The sequence below is a fragment of the Onychostoma macrolepis genome, chromosome 01 (assembly GCF_012432095.1).
Source record: "Onychostoma macrolepis isolate SWU-2019 chromosome 01, ASM1243209v1, whole genome shotgun sequence".
Taxonomy (NCBI): domain Eukaryota; kingdom Metazoa; phylum Chordata; class Actinopteri; order Cypriniformes; family Cyprinidae; genus Onychostoma; species Onychostoma macrolepis.
The window spans coordinates 46,175,125-46,193,486 of record NC_081155.1 but is presented as its reverse complement, the minus strand read 5'-3'; the positions used below and the strand labels follow the sequence as shown (position 1 = coordinate 46,193,486).

The following is an 18,362-nucleotide window of genomic DNA, read 5'->3' as shown; positions in this document are numbered from 1 at the left end:
TTTTTTTCTATTCTTTTGCCTGTGGGATACCATGAAAATTAATATTAGTTCAATAACTTACCGTTCTGCCAGTTTCCTCCTCTGATATTATAACAGTAAATGAAGAACTCAAGAGTTTCCCATCTCAGGGTAAAGTTAAAGTTGACTGAACTGAACCTCCCTGACCCACGGAGACTCAACGTTGTGTTTCATGACAAGCATCATGTTTTTGTCAGATGTTTCTCCCAAAAGTCGTTAGGAGAAATAAAAACAGACCCATGCAAATGAGTCACTAGTTCATCCAATCTAGAGCTTTAAAATCAATGTGGAGCATCTCAAATGTTTGAGTTCATACTGAGATCTCAGATTTTTGATTGCAGACCTAAAGTCTATATTAAACGCAGTTACTAATTAGTGTGATTTGGTTGAGCAGTACTTCTCATCTCATCCAGTAACCAAAGACTAATAAAACAGCCTATTAAAGAACGTTTATAGTCTGAACAAGTTATTAGCTTCTGTGTATTTTCACCATCATCTCTGCAGTTTGATAAATAGCTGGTGTTTCACCTCAATAAACAGATTGCATGTTGGTTTTCATCTATTTTATTGACCTATAATCTGATTTAAAGCTACTTTTTTGCTGTTTCATGAATCGTTTGGTGTCATTTTTAAGTTTCACACAAAATCCTTTAAAAGCCAATAATATATTTTAATAGAGATATTTAAGAACGCTTTTTCCTCCTCAAATCAGTATCAATAAACAGCAAGTTCCTATGTGACAACTTACCCCATATGGGCCAGCGTGTGCTAAATGAACTGCATGTTTATTTTCTGGGAATAACAGTGGAAATGTTCATTAGTTTTTGCTGGTTGGTGTCTGTTTAGAAATTAGAACTGAGAAATCTTCACTGGAATAAAAAGTGTGACAACTTGCCCCTCTCACTCCTGTTTGCTCTCAAAATAAACTCTAGTCTTCTAGTTTAGTCTTACAGCGAACTGCTCATTCAAATCTCATTTAAGATGAAGCAATGCTTCCTGAAGCACTGTGTTGTATGTTTAATAGAGGTTCAGTAGAAGAAGTGACGTATGGGACCGTAGAAATATCATCCTCCGCTCTTGTGTACTTCAACAAACTCAAATGGCTAGTTGAGAAACTAGTTAGAAACTAGATGGATATCTCAGTGAGGCAACAAATGAATCGATAAAACGTAAACTTTTAAATATAGCACTTTGTTTTATATACACATATATTCATGAAGATGGCTAAAAAACACAATTTTCTTCAAAAGGAACTATTCTGCTCACTCATATTCCTAGTTAAATAGTATTTATGAGACAAAATGAGCATAACAATAAATAAATTCATCCTGTGTTTTCTTTTTTTTTTTCACATACCAGTTGTACAAACAATAAATTATAAAATCAGTGCTGTGTATTTTCAGTGAAACGGCCATTTCCCATTGAGACGGTAAAACAGTACTGCATACATGGAGTAAACAGATGAAATCCTGGAAAAAGTTCAGGTACCAAACACTGAATCACATGAGTTCATTCAGTTACTGCATCTGTGTGACATGAATCAAACAACTTCACAAATGAAACAACCGCAGCAGGTTTAAAGTCAACATGAAACGCATTCACACTGCGCTTCTGTAATGTGATGCACTTCTAATCGAAACTGGATATAAGATGAGAAAAAAATAGTGCATTTCTTTTCATTAATTTTAAAATTTACTTTATTTTTAAACTGATGAGATGGTGTCAAATGATATCAAATTACTATGAAAGATTATATTATATATAATAAGAGCAGGAACACGAATTAAAGTAAATAGAGTTGAATCATGCTGACTTTAAACTGATTTCCGCTGCTCATAAAAACACACACATGAACCACATGTATGTTATCTGAACACACATCACATATCTGAGAAGTGGTGCTAATTTGCAAGAGCGTTTGCATATGTCAACTATGAAGCATGAAAACACACTCCGTGTCATTATTTCCTTCAGCTTCAGTGTTTCACTGTCTGAGAAATGAAGTTATGAGGTTGAACTGAGGTGAAAAATGATTCAAAGGAATGTTCCGGTCTCAATACAAGTCAAGCTGTTCATTAACACAGAAAAAACTCCTCCCTCAATTTTAAAGATTGTGTTTACAGTATCTTACGATGGAAGTCTATGGGGCAAGACATTGTATCACAATGTCAGAAAACACATTGTTTTGAACAAGACAACGAAAAAACTTTAAACGTGTCACCTTGTCTGTGCAACATTATAAGAACATGTAAAAGTCACTTACATCGGTAACACATAACCAGAAGTTCATCTGCAAAGAACAGAAGTCTCCCAGCTAACAGAAATATGTTCTAAGAACGTTGTGCTAACGTTATCATAAGGTTATGAAAATGTTATTAGTTCAAAATGTCCAGTTTTTGAATTTTTTAATTGGTTATGTGGATGTTAAGGGAACGTTCCATTTTAGAATTTTGCAAACATTATGGGAATGTTACTTTTGAATGTTCTCTGAACATTCTGAAACAAGTAGCAACATTTAAAAAATGTCAGATGAACGTTCCATGAATGATGTTTAAATAATGTTTTTGAGAACATTATTAAAGACCAGATAACTTTAAACGAGTTACTTTAATTGTTTTGAATTGTTCATAACGTTAAAAGAACCTCGCCAGAACATTGTAAAAACGTTTCTTGTTGGCTGGGCTTACAGTTCAAATTACACACATTTCTGTACATAGCAATTAGTATACAGGCTTTAATAAACATACATGTTTCACATTTCTGCTTTAACCCTGTGTATTTCTTGCCTCATAGACGTCCATTGTAAGTGTGTCACTCTAAACAAGGTTTTTGTTTGTTTTAAACCCGAAACATTCCTATGAACATGTAAACGGCGCGACTGCGAGCGAGTGAGCGATCGGCTGGCGTTATTGCGAGTATCGAGGGCACACAGTGTCGTTTGAGCCCTGAACACAGAAAATGACATACACACATTTACAAATCAGAGCCCTGTTTAGTTTTTCTGTAGCAAAGAAAGGAAGATCAGTTCATTGTGGGAGTTTCAGACTCAAACGGACATAAACATGGAGCACAGAGGAACAAACACATCAACGTCAGCTCAAACCCTGAAAACGAGCTCAGGAACGGACCGGCGGTCAGTCATATTCCCAGTTTGTCTTAGTCTTATGAGATTCACTCTGGAAATTCAGCATTCTGCATTGACCTTTCCGTTCCTGCAGTCGAAGCTTATTTCTTATGGGTGATATTGTAACGGGACGTTCACACTGACAGCGATCAGTAAATCTGTTGACAATTGTTAACAACTTGGTCCAGCTTTATGCAAATAAACGGTGACAATGCAATGACGACCAATGGGAGCGCAGACTGATATAGTCGAATACTGCAATCAAGTAGGCTGGCACGGTATCTGATACACTGTAAAAAAAAAAAAAAAGTTGTTTCAACTTAAAATAATTTATTACCCCGCTGACTTAAAATTTTTAGTTTATTCAACTAAAATATTCCAGTTGTCCCTTAAATTAACATTGAGTAATTTAAAATTTCAAGTTGATTAAACTAAAAATTTTAAGTCAGCGGGGTAACAAATTATTTTAAGTTGAAACAACTTTTTGGAACAATTGTTTTTTACAGTGTAATCCTGATTATTTTGCTCCAAGAATTATTGCACTTTTGCGCAAGCACAAATCAAAAGGAAATTAAATTATGCTTTATATCGTGCAGCACTACAGTCGAGTTAGAACGGCCACTGACGTTGCGGTCACATTAGCAAAATTGCAGGGATGTTTTGTGAACCAAAACGATCCAATGTCTGTTGTTTATTAAGAAGAGATGTATGAAGTGCCACTCACACAGAAGTCACCAAGCAGTTTTCTGTTGGTCAGCAGAAAAAAAAAGTGTACGTTTTTTCACGCAATCGTTGGAATCCAGTTAGAGTGACTTGATTTCACAGAGCAACGGTAAATGTGATTGCAACTTAACATTAAACTCTACGGCAGTGGTTTAAATCACTGTCAGTGTGAACTTAAGGGGCGTGCCTTTTGAATCAGTGGGTGGGGCTTTGTAAAAGGGGCGTGGCTGAAAGTTGCCACATTCAAGGCTAGAGCCAAAGCTCCTTGTCTGAGTCACAACACAATTGTGAACACTAGCAGGATTCAGGAAGTTCATCTGATTGAGGGATTCCCAACACACTCTGTTTTTTGCACATGCTATTGATACCGAATGTTAAGCTAACGTTCCCATTAAGTTATGAAAACGTTATTTCAGAGAATCCAGTTTTCTAAATGCTTAAAAAACTTTTTTTTTTCTTGGTTATGTAAATGTTAAGGGAATATGCCATTTTATCATTGGTAAATGTGGACACATTTTAACATCAAAAGCTACAGCCTCAAACACTACAGCAATGATTTAAATCACTGCCAGTGTGAATTCAAGGGGCGTGGCTTTGTCAAAGGGGTGTGTCTGAACATTGCCACATTCAAGGCTAGAGCCAAAGCTCCTTGTCCGAGTCACAACGCAATACGATTGCGAACATTAGCAGAATTCCACAGTTATCAGAACCGCATTCATACAAATGCAACTGCAATGGTTCAGTCTACGCGCTCCACAAAGCTGAACCAGGAAGTTCATCTGATTGAGGGTTTTGATTTTTGGACATGATATTGATACAGAACGTTATGCTAATGTTCCCATTAAGTTCTAAAAACATTGTTTGTGGTTACACTGGTTACGTGAACGTTAATGAAACATTCCATTTTATCACTGGTAAATGTGGACGCATCTTAACATCAGACACTACAGCAATGGTTTAAATCACTGCCAGTGTGAAGTCAAGGGGCGTGTCGTTTTGAGTCAAAGGCGTGGCTTTGCCAAAGGGGCGTGGCTGAACGTTGACACATTTGAGGTCAGAGCCTCAAACACTACAGCAACGATTAAATAACTGCCAGTGTGAACTCAAGGGGCGTGGCTGAACATTGACTCATTTGAAGCCAGAGCCTCAAACACTATAGAAATGGTTTAAATCACTGCCAGTGTGAACTCAAGGGGCGTGGCTTTGTCAAAGGGGCGTGGCTAACCATCACCACATTCAAGGCTAGAGCTAAAGCTCCTTGTCCGAAGTCACAACGCAACGCGATTGCGAAAGCTAGCAGAATCCCACAGTGATCGGAACGCAACTGCAATGGTTCAGTCTACGTGCTTCACGAAGCTCAGTCAGGAAGTTCGTCTGATTGAGGGGTCCTCAACATTTTTTAATCAGGCAGTGCTTGAAGGCCGACGGCCGGGCGCTGAGCGGGCAGCTCTTGGACAGCTTCCCTTGAGGGTCCTTGCATTGCACCGTGCGACTCTGCCAACCCGTATCGCAAGTTCTGGAGCACGTCATCCACGATCCCGTCACCCAGCGCGGCCCCGCGGGCATCGTCGTCGGAGGCTCCGTCGTTGCAGGAACCTCGGTCGTAAACGTCATAATCTCCGCCGACGACAGCGCCGCGGCAGTTCCCAAAGTTGCGGCGACCGTTCGCGGCGGAAGCGGCATTTTGCGCGGCATGAAGAAGCTGTAGCGGATGTCTAGTGGTTTCTTAGCGTCCGTGGCCAGAATCTGCACCACCAGGCTTTCCTGAAGGGCCCCGGGGCCCATGCTGTGAAGGGCCTCGTCCCGCTGACTCCAGCCGGTGTAGTTGAGAACGGAGCCGTTGAGGGGGATGATGGTCTCGGACGTGGAGATCATGAACTTCCCGTTGAGCAGGTATTCTCCTCCGGGCCGCCGCAGCGCTAGATACGCCGTGTAGCGCGACTGCCCTTTGGCTTTGTACTGTCGGACCTTCAGGTGCGTCGAGCCTTCGGGAACCTTCACCACATCTGTGTAGCCCTTACTGCAGAACACAGAGACAACATCACATGACTTTATTAGTCATTTTGTCTTATTTTGTGTTTTCTGTCTCTTCCAGTACAAATATCAAATTTTTAAAAAATAAGATTCATTTACTTGAGAAGCAAAATGGCTTAAGTCTTGTTTTCCTAAATAAAAATGGAGTGAATTTATGCTTAAAACAAGGAAAAATATGGAATGGCCAATGGAATCAGAAAATATATTTTTCTTACCCTTTTGGCAATTTTTTTTTTATTGTAAGTATAAACTTACTTAATTTTAATCTACTTTTTTTTCGGAAAATTCATATTATTTATTTCTTATTGCTTCCAAACCAAATATCCAAACATTCTTAAATCAAGATACATTTACTTGAGAGGCAAAATGACATAAGATATTTATTTATTTATTTTATTTTTTTTCCGGTTAAACACGAAGTGCTCAAAACAAGAAAAAAACAACAACAACAAAAAAAAACATCTGTCCATGGGTTAAGAAAAATATTCAAATGGAATGAAATAAAATTTTTCTGACACTACTGGCAAATATTTTTTCTTGTTTAAAGGATCAGCTCACTTAATTTTGAGATATATATATATATATATTAGAAATAAAGACATAGTATGTCTCTTTTTGTTAATTCAAGAAGATAAACATTCATTTACTTCAGAAGCAAAATGACTTAAGATATCAAGTCTTATTTTCCAATAAAAAAATATCAAAATTAAGTTTATGATTAAAACAAGGAATAATATCTGCCGATGGGGTCAGAAAAATAAACTTATTTTATCATTGAAAAAAATGTAACAAATTTTAAATGTTTAATTTTTTAGAACAAATTAGCTTTTGTGTTGTGTGTCATTGTCTACATTGTTTAAAGCTTGAGAGTATGACTTGTTTCAAAAAAATCTTTTAAGTCTTAGTTGTTTCAAAAAGGTATTAAATTTGTCTCAGGTGCTTCTCCTAAAATTCCTCAGAATACATAAAAACAGACCCAAATGAGTCACTGGTTCTTTCAGCAAGAATCCAACGAGTGTGAAGCAGCTCAGATCACTGGGTGAGAAATGCTTGAGTTTATATTGAGATCTCTGACTTCTGAGTGCAAATCTGAGGACAATTTGAGACATTTCTGAGACCTGAAACTCTGGAGGAGAAGCATCTAAGAAGCAGTGAAAGCCTCCATCAAGCTGTACAACACATCTGACTTGTGATTTTACTTTTCTTTCATGTTTTCCTCTAATGTTGTCCCAGGGAAAACAAAGGATATTGTACCAGGAACATTTCCTACTTCTGTAAACCACATTACGCATTCAGTTGTGTGTCTCAAGCTGTGAAATTCTGGAATTAAGATGGATTTACTTGACAAGTAAAATGACAAGATATTTTGTCTCGTTTTCTGAAAATATTGTTCAAATTTTGTTCGTTTTTGCTTAAAACAAGTAAAAAATATCTGCCAATGGGGTAAGAAAAATAATCTTGTTTAGCCTTTGAATTAAGATTATTTTTCTTATCCTGTTGGCAGATATTTTTGCTTTTTTTAAAGCAAAAACTAACAAAATTGAATAATATTTTCAGAAAACGAGACAAAATATCTTGAGTCGTTTTAAATGCATCTTAATTCCAGAATTTTGAGATATTTATTCTAGAAAACAAGACATAAATACTTAATAAATATTTTTGCAGCGTGTCTGAGAGAGTGTGTGTGTTTATGGACAACTTCACCATAAATGAGGGAGATATTGATATAAACCTGACAAAACCTCCTTCTGATGACGTCCCCGTTTCTTAGGGTTTGGTTAAAAACAAGTGGAATGCCTCCAATTGTGTGTGTTTTCTAACCTCTTCTTGGTGAAGTTTCCAGCCACTCTGATGCAGCTGTTTCCGTCGCCGCCGCAGACGCCGCACTTGTCATATTGAAGTTTAGAGCCGATGATCCCGTCGCAGCCGGTGCGAACACACTTTCCCTTCACACACACCGAACTGCTATACGGCCGGCACTCCGTCCCGTCAACCACCTGCAGGAACACCACACAAACCAAACCTCACCTGCTGTTTGGTCTTCATCTATTGCTACTAAAGCTTTCCTGTAGCTCAAATAGTAGAGCATGGCGCTAGCAACGCCAAGATCATGGGTTCGATTCCCAGGGAAAGCAAGAGCTGATAAAATGTAAAAACTGTAACTTGAATGCAATGTAAGTCGCTTTGGATAAAAGCGTCTGCTAAATGCATAAATGTAAATGTAAAGAAAATAATGGCACAAATATTCAAGGTTTAATAAATATATCACTAACAAAAAGCACTAAAATACCATGTTTTTGGACATGATATTGATAGAATGCGTTGCTAACGTTCCCATTAAGTTATCAACACTGCAAAAAATATTTTCTTGCTTAGTATTTATGTCTTGTTTTCTAGTATAAATATCTAAAAATTCTTGAATCAGGATGCATTTACTTGACAGGTATTTTGTCTTGTTTTCTGAAAATATTATTCAAATTTTGTTAGTTTTTGCTTAAAACAAGCAAAAATATCTGCCAATGGAGTAAGAAAAATAATCATAATTCAAAGGCTATTTTTCTTACCCCATTGGCAGATATTTTTACTTGTTTTAAGCAAAAGCTAACAAAATTTGGATAATTTTTCCAGAAAACAAGACATAATATCTTGTCAAGCAAATACATCTTAAATCCAGAATTTGTAGATATTTATACAAGAAAACAAGACAAAAATACTAATTTCTGAATGTTCTCTGAACATCTGTTTTTAAAAATGGTTATATGAGCATTTAAGGAATTTCATCATTTTGCAAACATTAAGGAATGTTGTTTTGAATGTTCACTTTAGAAAAAAAAAGAAAAATTAGAAAAACATCCAACTAAAAGATTTAACATTAGGAACAATGTATAAATAATGTTTTTGTGCTGTGACTAGATAACTCTGAATAAAAGTTTTATTAATGCTACTGGACGAACGTTTTCATAACATAATAAAATACACTGAGAGAAATGATTTTGTGGTGAAGTAAATACTACATAAAAACAAATGTAATTTCTACATTAAATAATTTAGTTTGTATATTGAGTAGACTTATTATTTTAAAAGGATAACAAACTGTCTGCTTGCTTACTTTCATGTTTGCAAGTGAACCACATGCCTTAATAGCATGTTTTTTTCCAGTGCTACATTAAGTAAATTTTATAAACTGCGGCTGAGAGAAACGTAGCAGTGCAGCAAGCAGACCAATAGTCGAAGATCTAAAATAAGTTAAAATGTTATTTTGGTTCAACTCAATTAATTATATTTTTTATATAAATGAGTTTAAATGTTAAGTTACCGCAACTTGAAATTACTTAGTAGATTATATCATATTGCATGTTTTAAGTAAAGAATGTTGCGTGAACTCAAATATTTAAGTTCATATATCAAAGATTATCTTTGTTATTTTACTTAAAATAAACAAGTTGGGTTTACTTAAAAAGTATGATGCAAAAATGGTGCATATATATTTTAAGTAAATCTAACACATCAGTTTTATCAGTGTATGTTCTAAGAATGTTTTTCTAACGTTCCCATTAAGTTGCGAAAATGTTATTTCTGAATGTTCTACGAATGTTCAAAACATTCAGTTTTGTAATTTAAAAAAAAAACATTCTCTAAACGTTCTCTAGACTTTCTAACACTAATGTTCTCTAATCTATTTTCTTTTTATTTACTATAAAAAAACAACTTTGCAATGTGTACTGCGTTAGGCTAACTGAGACTTATAACAGCACTTACATATCATTGCTCTTTTGTTGGTTTTGATTGCTTCTTTGTCCTAATAATAAAAGCGTCTGCTAAATGCCTAAATTTAAAACATTATGCAAATTTTAAGGGAATGTTCCATTGTATCATTTTGCAAACATTATGGGAATGTTACATTCAAATGTTCTCTGAACGTTCTGAAACAAGTAGATACATTTAAAAAATGTTACACAAATGTCCAACTGAATTGTTAAAAAAAACATTCTGTAACAGATGCGTAAACAATGTTTTAGTGCTAACGTTTGAGAATATTGTTAAAAACCAGCTAACTTCTATTAACGTAACTGTAAGATGTCTGTTCATATCTTTTAGAGAACCTTGTTCTGAGAACGCTTCCTGTTAGCTGGGTTTGAAGCACCATGTGACGCTTCAACGAGCAGTATGGCATTTCTATAATATCATGTCGAAAGGATGTAAATCTTTCAGTATGTGGAGTCAGTTTGTAAGTGTTATGAGAGATCGGTGGCTCCCTCACCCGCTGCGAGAACACGACGTAGTATCCCGTCCCTTTGGCCCTGCAGGTGAGTTTGCACATGTCTTTGGGAAGCACGCCGGCAAACTTAGGCACCCATTCCACGAAGGTCTTCACTCCTTTAGGGTCCGTCTGAGGGCCGTTACGCAGCTCACACTGCTCCTGACGGAAACTCTTACCTGACGCAGACGAATGAGAGCAAATATATTCCATGCACAAACTGAGCTAATGTTTGCTGCTGTTATTAATACAGTATTTACACTGCAAAAAATGCGTTTCTTACGTAGGTTCTTTGTCTCGTTTCCAGCCAAGATATCTTAACATTCTTAAATCAAGAAGCATTTTCTAGACAAGTCAAAATGATTGTATTGTTTTCAGAAAAAAAAACAAGTCAAAATTAAGTAAGTTTTTGCTTAGAACGAGCAAAATAATCTTATTTCACACAGAAAGCAAGATTATTTTGTTAACCCCATTGGCAGATCATTTTGCATGTTTCAAGCAAAAATTTTGACTTTTTTTTTTTTTTTCTGAAAACAATACAATAATTTTTACTTGTCTAGAAAATACTTTTACTTTTTAGATATCTGGGCTGAAACAAGACAAAGATATCCAAGTAAGAAAAGCATTGTAATTAAAAATATGAACAAAATGTGTTAAAAATCTCTGCTTAAACCAGTCTAAGAGAGTTTGCTGGTCTTAAGCTGGTTTCGGGAGAGAACTCTTTATAATTTATAATTATTATAGATGAGGTTTTCACAAGCTCACGATAATTGAAAGAGTAAAGGAAATACACTTTTATATTATATTATATTATATTTATTTATATATTTTTAGATTTAATTATTATTAACTGTAACAACAACAATAACAATGGCAATAATATTAAATAAATTATTATTATTAATGTTATTATTATTCTTTTTGGCTATCATTTCTGTTATTATTTTTTATTATTATTAATTTTTATTTATAGTTAAAGTTTGAAAATTTATTTAAAGTGCCATGACTGTCATTAATATTGTGTTTGAGTATTATTTATATTTAATTAGTATACTAGTTATATATAATTAGTATGGTATTTATTAATAGTTTGAATTAGCTTTTATTTTATATTTTCATTTTCACTTTAGTTTTAGTAATTTTGTTTTGTGCTTTCCTCTTGTTTGTTAGTTTTAGTTTTCTTAATATTAATATTTAGCTTTAATTTATTGGTAACACTTTACAATAAGGTTCCATTAGGTAATGTTCGTTAATGTATTAACTATCATGAAGAAACAATGGACAATACATTTATAAAATGATTTATTACTATTTATTAATGTTAGTTCATTTAAATACAGTTGTGCATTGTTAGTTAGTTCACAGTGCATTAACTAATATTAACAAGCACAACTTTTAATTTTAATAATGCATTAGTAAATGTTGAAATTAACATTAAGATTAATAAATGCTGTGGAAGTATTGTTCATTCTTAGTTCATGTAAACTAATGTTAAGTAATGAACCTTATTATAAAGTGTTACCAATTAATTTTTATTTCAGTTTTAGTTTTAGTAATTTTAGCACTTAAGTAACATATGCTTATTTAATTTCAGTTTGTTGCATTTTTGCTTTTGTTTAAGTTTTAATTTAACATTAATATCAATATTTTATTTTAGCTCTATTTCAATTAACTAATCAATTAAAACTAAATTTAGTTTTAGTAACAACATTGGTTTTGAATTAAAAACTGTATCTTATAAAAATGAATGCCAGACTGCAGAACAAAAAAATTATTAGTGAAATCAAAAAGGTGAATAAAATGCTGAACAAACACAGCTGCAGCATCTAAAATACACATTTATGACCCTGGAGCACAAAACCAGTCATAAGGACCAATTTTCTTAAATTGAGATTTCTACATTATATGAAAGACGAATATATAAGCTTTCCATTGATGTATGGTTTGTTAGGATCGGACAATATTTGGCTGAGATACAACTATTTAAAGATCTGGAATCTGAGGGTGCACAAAAATCTAAATATTGAGAAAATCGCCTTTAAAGTTGTTCAAATTAAGTTCATAACAATGCATATTATTTAAAATTAAGTTTTGATATATTTATGGTAGGAAATTTACAAAATATCTTCATGGAACATGATCTTTACTTAATATCCTAATGATTTTTGACTCATACATTGTATTGTTGGCTATTGCTACAAATATAGCTGTGCTGCTTATGACTGCTTTTGTGCTGCAGGGTCACATCTTATTCTGAAATCTCGATGTAATGTGTCAGGTACCTACTTAATATTTCTCTTGACGGTATCATATTAGAAAGAACTTTTCACTGAGTTTATTGCAATGCATTCTGGGATTGCAGGATCTATCAGGGATCTACGTGATGCAGCCTCAGAATTTGCTGCATTTGCATGTGTTTTCTTCTGTGAGCATGCATTATTTGTGCATGCATGTGTGTTTGACGCTCACCGGCTGAAGGGCACGGCGTGACGCTGCAGGAGCGGTACACGGCTCTCTTCCCGGTGCAGTAGCGGCCGTTGTTTCGGGGAGGAGGGTTATTACAGAGACGATGTGCAAACTGGACACCACCGCCACACGAGCGAGAACACGAACCCCACGGACCCCAGGAGCTCCAGCTGCCATGATTCGACGTCTGCGAGCGGACAGAGATCATCAGACATCGATTAATGAAGAGCAGAAAACACACTGACATTGTTAGATTTTGCTGTATTTGGCTGAGCAGTAGTTTGGGTGGATCGCCAATGTACTAGATTTCTCTAATACATAAAATAAGCAAACTCGACCAAAGTTCTTGTGGGGAGAAGAATTTGAATTGAAGAATTGAAGGGTATTTTAGCAGTCATCCTTCAAACAATCTTACACTGTAAAAAATTATTTTCTTCATTAGTATTTTTGTCTTGTTTTCTTGTATAAATGTCTTCAAATTCTGGAATTAAGATGCATTTACTTGACAAGTAAAATGACTTAGGACATTAAGTCTTGTTTTCTGAAAAAACTAAAAAACTAAAAAATTCTAATTTTGTTAGTTTTTGCTTAAAACAAGCAAAAATATCTGCCAATGGGGTAAGAAAAATAATCTTGTTTAGCCTTTGAATTATGATTATTTTTCTTACCCCATTGGCAGATATTTGTGCTTGTTTTAAGCAAAAACTAACAAAATTTGAATAATATTTTCAGAGTCATTTTACTTCATTTTACTTGTCAAGTAAATGCATTCTGATTCAAGAATCTTTAGATATTTATACTAGAAAACAAGACATAAATACTATTTTTTGCAGTGTAACTCTAGTAAGAGTCCTAGCTTCTTCCAAAGTTCTCCATAAGTTCTGTCCAACTCGCGATAATATGAGTTAGAGTTATACTTTATTGTACTTTGCAGGAAATTTGTCTTGGACTCGAAGCTGCATCAATCACTTCATGAGCCCTACAAGAGAGATTACTGATAAACTGTCTGAAAAAAAGAAAGTCACGTTTTGGAGAAGAAAAAAATCACCCACTGACTTTCAAAGCAGCTACATAATAACGACTTTCTACTTCAAGGACCTTGATAGAAATGTAGTGGAGTGAAAAGTACAATATTTGTCTTTCAAATGTAGTGAAGTTAAAGTCATAAGTTTCCAGAAAAAACAATACTCAAGTAAAGTACAGATACTCAAAAAGTGTACTTAAGTACAATACTCAAGTAAATGTACTTAGTTACTGTCCACCTCTGCATAATGGAACTCTATAAACACAAATATGTTTATTATCAGTGAATGAGCCTGCAACATAGTAAACTGAAACCACTCGGAGTTTCAAGAGCAAAAACAGAAGTTATTTTACAAAAATCATCAAATTGCAACAAAGCGGGAGGGGCACACACAATCCTACAATCACCACGAGCTAGTTATGGAGATGGAAAAGGAGAACAAAACAAAAGCACTGAGGGGGAGCTTTAATATAGCCACTAGGGATGGACGATACTGCTTATTTTGTTTTCGATGTGATACCGATGCTTTTAAAGGCCAGTATCGGCGATATCGGTACCGATACCGATACGATTCTTCTAAACTGACTTTTAAATTATTAAATTTATTAAATTATTAAATTATTAAATTACTAAGAGTAAAATGGGTAATGATACCTACTTAACTTTATATTTGAAATGCATTTTAACATTCAATATGCCTTAATTGCAACTTATTAGGTTATATTTTTGTTTACACATGGATAAAATATGTTTACTGTGGTAACCATGGAAATCTATAAATACTATAGTTGAACTACGTCCACTTTAGTAAAACCATGGTTCATTTTAATAAGGGACTGCAGTGACAGGCTGCTGCACGCATAAAATGCAACCTTTTTATTCTGACAGTGTATGACTTATATTAATATTACAGAACAGAATCAATGCTTTCAATGCTTTCTTATGACACTTTTGGGATACACAGCCCTGTTTGAAATGAGCGAATGAGCGGAATGAGCGAAATGAGATACGCAGCACTGTCAGAAATGAGCGAAGGCTCTCTGTGATCGATTGAACATAGGTTATTCGTCCAATTCAATGCATATTGTATGCATTGATTTTTTTTGTTAAATAACAGTGTCAACAATATACTGGAAACAAACATCGACCATAAATGTAAAGAAACGAAGTTGCTTGTCAGGTTTTCCTAACAAACAACCATATTTAAAAAAAAAAAAAAGCTCAAAAACCGCAACCCGTGATTTTTTAACACAACTTTGCAAAAAAAAAATAAATAAGCCCAGAGTCGCATAAAATATGTGGACTTGGCAACTGTGGTTCTGTCTGTAAGACTTTATACCTAAAGACAAATGGCTAGAAACACTAGATACTGTCAGGACCTCCCGCTGGAGATCCTGTAATCTACAAGAAGTAGAGTGTTTTATGTGCAGGCGTGTGTCATTCACCAACCTGCAATAAACAAGCTCCGAGCCAAAAATGAGCACGAAAGCTGAACGCTGGACATTCAACGAGAGGAAGGGTGTGTGTACGAGAGAGAGACACACAAACAAACACACATGCATGAAGAGACGCCCAAACAAGAGCAACATTCTTCATCGCCTCTAAAACACTTAATGACCTCTAAGACGCGGATAAAAATACCAGCCAGACGAGAGGATGGGAAATTCCTGCCGGTTAAATGTGTTTGATTCTAATCTAGTTAAGTCAGAACAGCGAGACACACGAGGATAATAGTGTTAGGAGATTCAGATTCACATGTCTGATGCTCTGAGCTGATGACAGGAACCTTCTGGAACGTTATGAACATTACTGTTAATAGAACGTTCATTCAACGTTATCTGGTCTTTAATAATGTTCTTAAAATGTTAGCACAAAAACGTTGTTTACACATCACTGATGGAACATTTGTTCTTGAATGTTCGTTGGACGTTCATGTAGCATTTTTAAATGTTACTTGTTTCAAAACGTTCAGAGAACATTCAAAAGTAACATTCCAATAATGTTTGCAAAACGATACAATGGAACGTTCCCGTAACGTTTGCATAACCAAGAATAAACATTTTTGAAACATTCAAAAAGCTAGATATTTTGATTCTTCATAGAACATTCAGAAATAACGTTTTTCATAACATAATGGCAACAAAATGTTCTGAACGTCTGTCCTCCACAGCAGTGCTGAATCACAAAAACTGTGCTAAATATAAATAATTACATGCCAGTTTGGGGTCAGTAAGATTTTATTTTATTTTATTTTTTAAAGAAAATAATACTTTTATTCATCAAGGACGCATTAAATTGAACAAAAGTATTAGTAAAGACATTTATAATGCTAGAAAAGATTTCTATTTTAAATAAATGCTGTTCTTTTGAACTTTCTATTAATCTGTGAATCCTGAAAAATAAAATGCATCACAGTTTCCACAAAAATATTGTGCAACACAACTGTTTTCAACATTGATAATAATCAGAAATGTTTGTTGAGCAGCAAATCAGCATATTAGAATGATTTCTGAAGATCATGTTTTTATTTCATGAATGTAGTTTAAATGACTGTTTTCTAACACTATAAAAGAAAACTTTATAACTTTTTAGTTTTTCCAAATCAGCATTTTCCAAATCAGGGACGATTTTGTGTATTGTATTGTATTGTACTCTATTCTATTCTATTCTATTCTATTCTATTCTATTCTATTCTATTCTATTCTATTCTATTCTATTCTATTCTATTCTATTTTATTATATTACATTTAATAATTAATAATAATTGATAATATTTTTTATCATTTTATTAAATTCTGAAATTGTATATATATATATATATTAATATTCTTTAATAACTAGCATTGTTTGCATATTAAAATGATTTCTGAAAGATCATGTGACACTGAAGACTGGAGTAATGATGCTGAAAATACAGCTTTGATCTCAGAAATAAATTACATTTGAACAGATATTCACATAGAAAACAGCTATTTTAAATTGTAATAATATTTCATATTTTTTACTGTATTTTTGATCAAATAAATGCAGCCTTGGTGAGCAGAAGAGACTTACTCCAGAAACATTAAAAATCCTACCGACCCCAGAGCACTAGTGATGCTATTGTGAAGGTGAACATCTGAAAAGGTTGTGCTGAAATGTTGAAGAGGAATGAATATGATGAAGTGAGAGAGAAAGCAGCAGAGAGAGAGACTGATGGAAGTGTTTGAAGGAGCGCAGGAGTCTTAGAGAAGACGATGAGAGATGTTCAAGAGCCCCTGACACGCTCCTCGGAGCCGGAGAAACTGGTCTGAAAGAGGAGATCTGATGTTTATTATGTGAAGGAGACAGCGGTGAGAGAGACTGATCACGTGAAGCCCAGAGAAACACTGCAAACCAGATGAACATGGGTGCGGTTCAGATGGACAAACAAACGCGAGCAAGTTATTTAAATACACCACAGGACAAACGTCTCTAACGTCCTCAGTTAACCAGCTTCCTCAGAAAGAGCAGGCTGGATGACTCGTCTCATGCAGTGAAATGTAACTGTTGAGCAGGATGACTATGACCAGCACAGGATTGTTAACTAAAACTACAACTATTAAAAACATTGAAATAAGATGAAAAACTTAAACTAAGTGAAATTCTAAATGTTTTCTAAGCAACTTACTGAAATAAATTTAAATAAAAAAAGTTTTTTTTTCTTTAAACAACAAGAACTAGCAAAATGACAAAAAATACATGCCTTAAAATGAAAATAAAATGAAAATAAAATCAATATAAAATATTGATAAAACTTTAATAAATTCAAAATATTAATAAAAATATATATATATATAAAATAATAATAAAAAAAAAAATGGCAAAAAGCACAGAACAAAATGACTAAAAATTTATATAAAAATAAAAGCTAATTCAAAATATTAATAAAAATGATAATAGTATATTTTAAAAGTACCAAAATAACACTGGACTGCCTCAAAATCATCACTGATCAACATTAAACCAGCATGGAAATTAAACTAGTCAACATGAAATGCAGTTTGCAGTCTGCTTTAATTACATAATGTGCTTGATTCAGAGTGAAACAGTTATTCAATGAGAAAAATCTGTAAAGTTGAACTTGATTTTTTGGGGCTGAGACATCACCCAAAAAGCAAGTTGTTTCAGAGGCATTAAGATGCATTTACTTGACGAGTAAAATGACTCAAGATTAGTGCTGTCAAATGATTAATCGCGATTAATCGCATCCTAAGTAAACGTTTTAGTTTACATATTACATGTATGTGTACTGTGTATATAATATATAAATACACACACATGCATGTATATATTTCAGAAAAATATGCTATGTTTATATATTAAATATATTTATTTCTAATATAAATTATATGAATATAGAAATATATTCATAAATATATATATATATATATATATATATAAATATTTTCAAAATATATACTGTATGTGTGTATTTATATATACATAATAAATATACACAGAACACACAGATTATTATTCAAACAAAAACTTTTATTTTGTATGCGATTAATCGCGATTAATCGTTTGACAGCACTACTTAAGATATAAATATCTAAAAATCATGGAATTAAGATGCATTTACTTGACAAGTAAAATGACTAAAGATATTATGTCTTGTTTCCTGGAAAAAAAAAGAAAAAAAAAGATAGTAAATCTGCCAAAAGTAAAAAAAATATCTGCCAGTGGGGTAAGAA

General features: G+C 33.9%; 1 protein-coding gene across 1 annotated transcript in view; it reads right to left on the bottom strand.

The window, feature by feature from the left end:
• Positions 1 to 1,188: 1,188 nt before the first annotated feature.
• The window catches only part of LOC131537798 (A disintegrin and metalloproteinase with thrombospondin motifs 5), a 32,094-nt gene continuing 14,920 nt past the window's right edge, over positions 1,189 to 18,362 (bottom strand). The window contains exons 5-8 of the mRNA XM_058771447.1: positions 12,627 to 12,810; positions 10,161 to 10,336; positions 7,721 to 7,896; positions 1,189 to 5,885 (exon numbers count right to left, since the gene is read on the bottom strand). Coding sequence (XP_058627430.1) covers positions 5,255 to 5,885; positions 7,721 to 7,896; positions 10,161 to 10,336; positions 12,627 to 12,810 — 1,167 coding nt within the window. The 3' untranslated portion in view covers positions 1,189 to 5,254. The remainder of the gene's footprint in view (positions 5,886 to 7,720; positions 7,897 to 10,160; positions 10,337 to 12,626; positions 12,811 to 18,362) is intronic.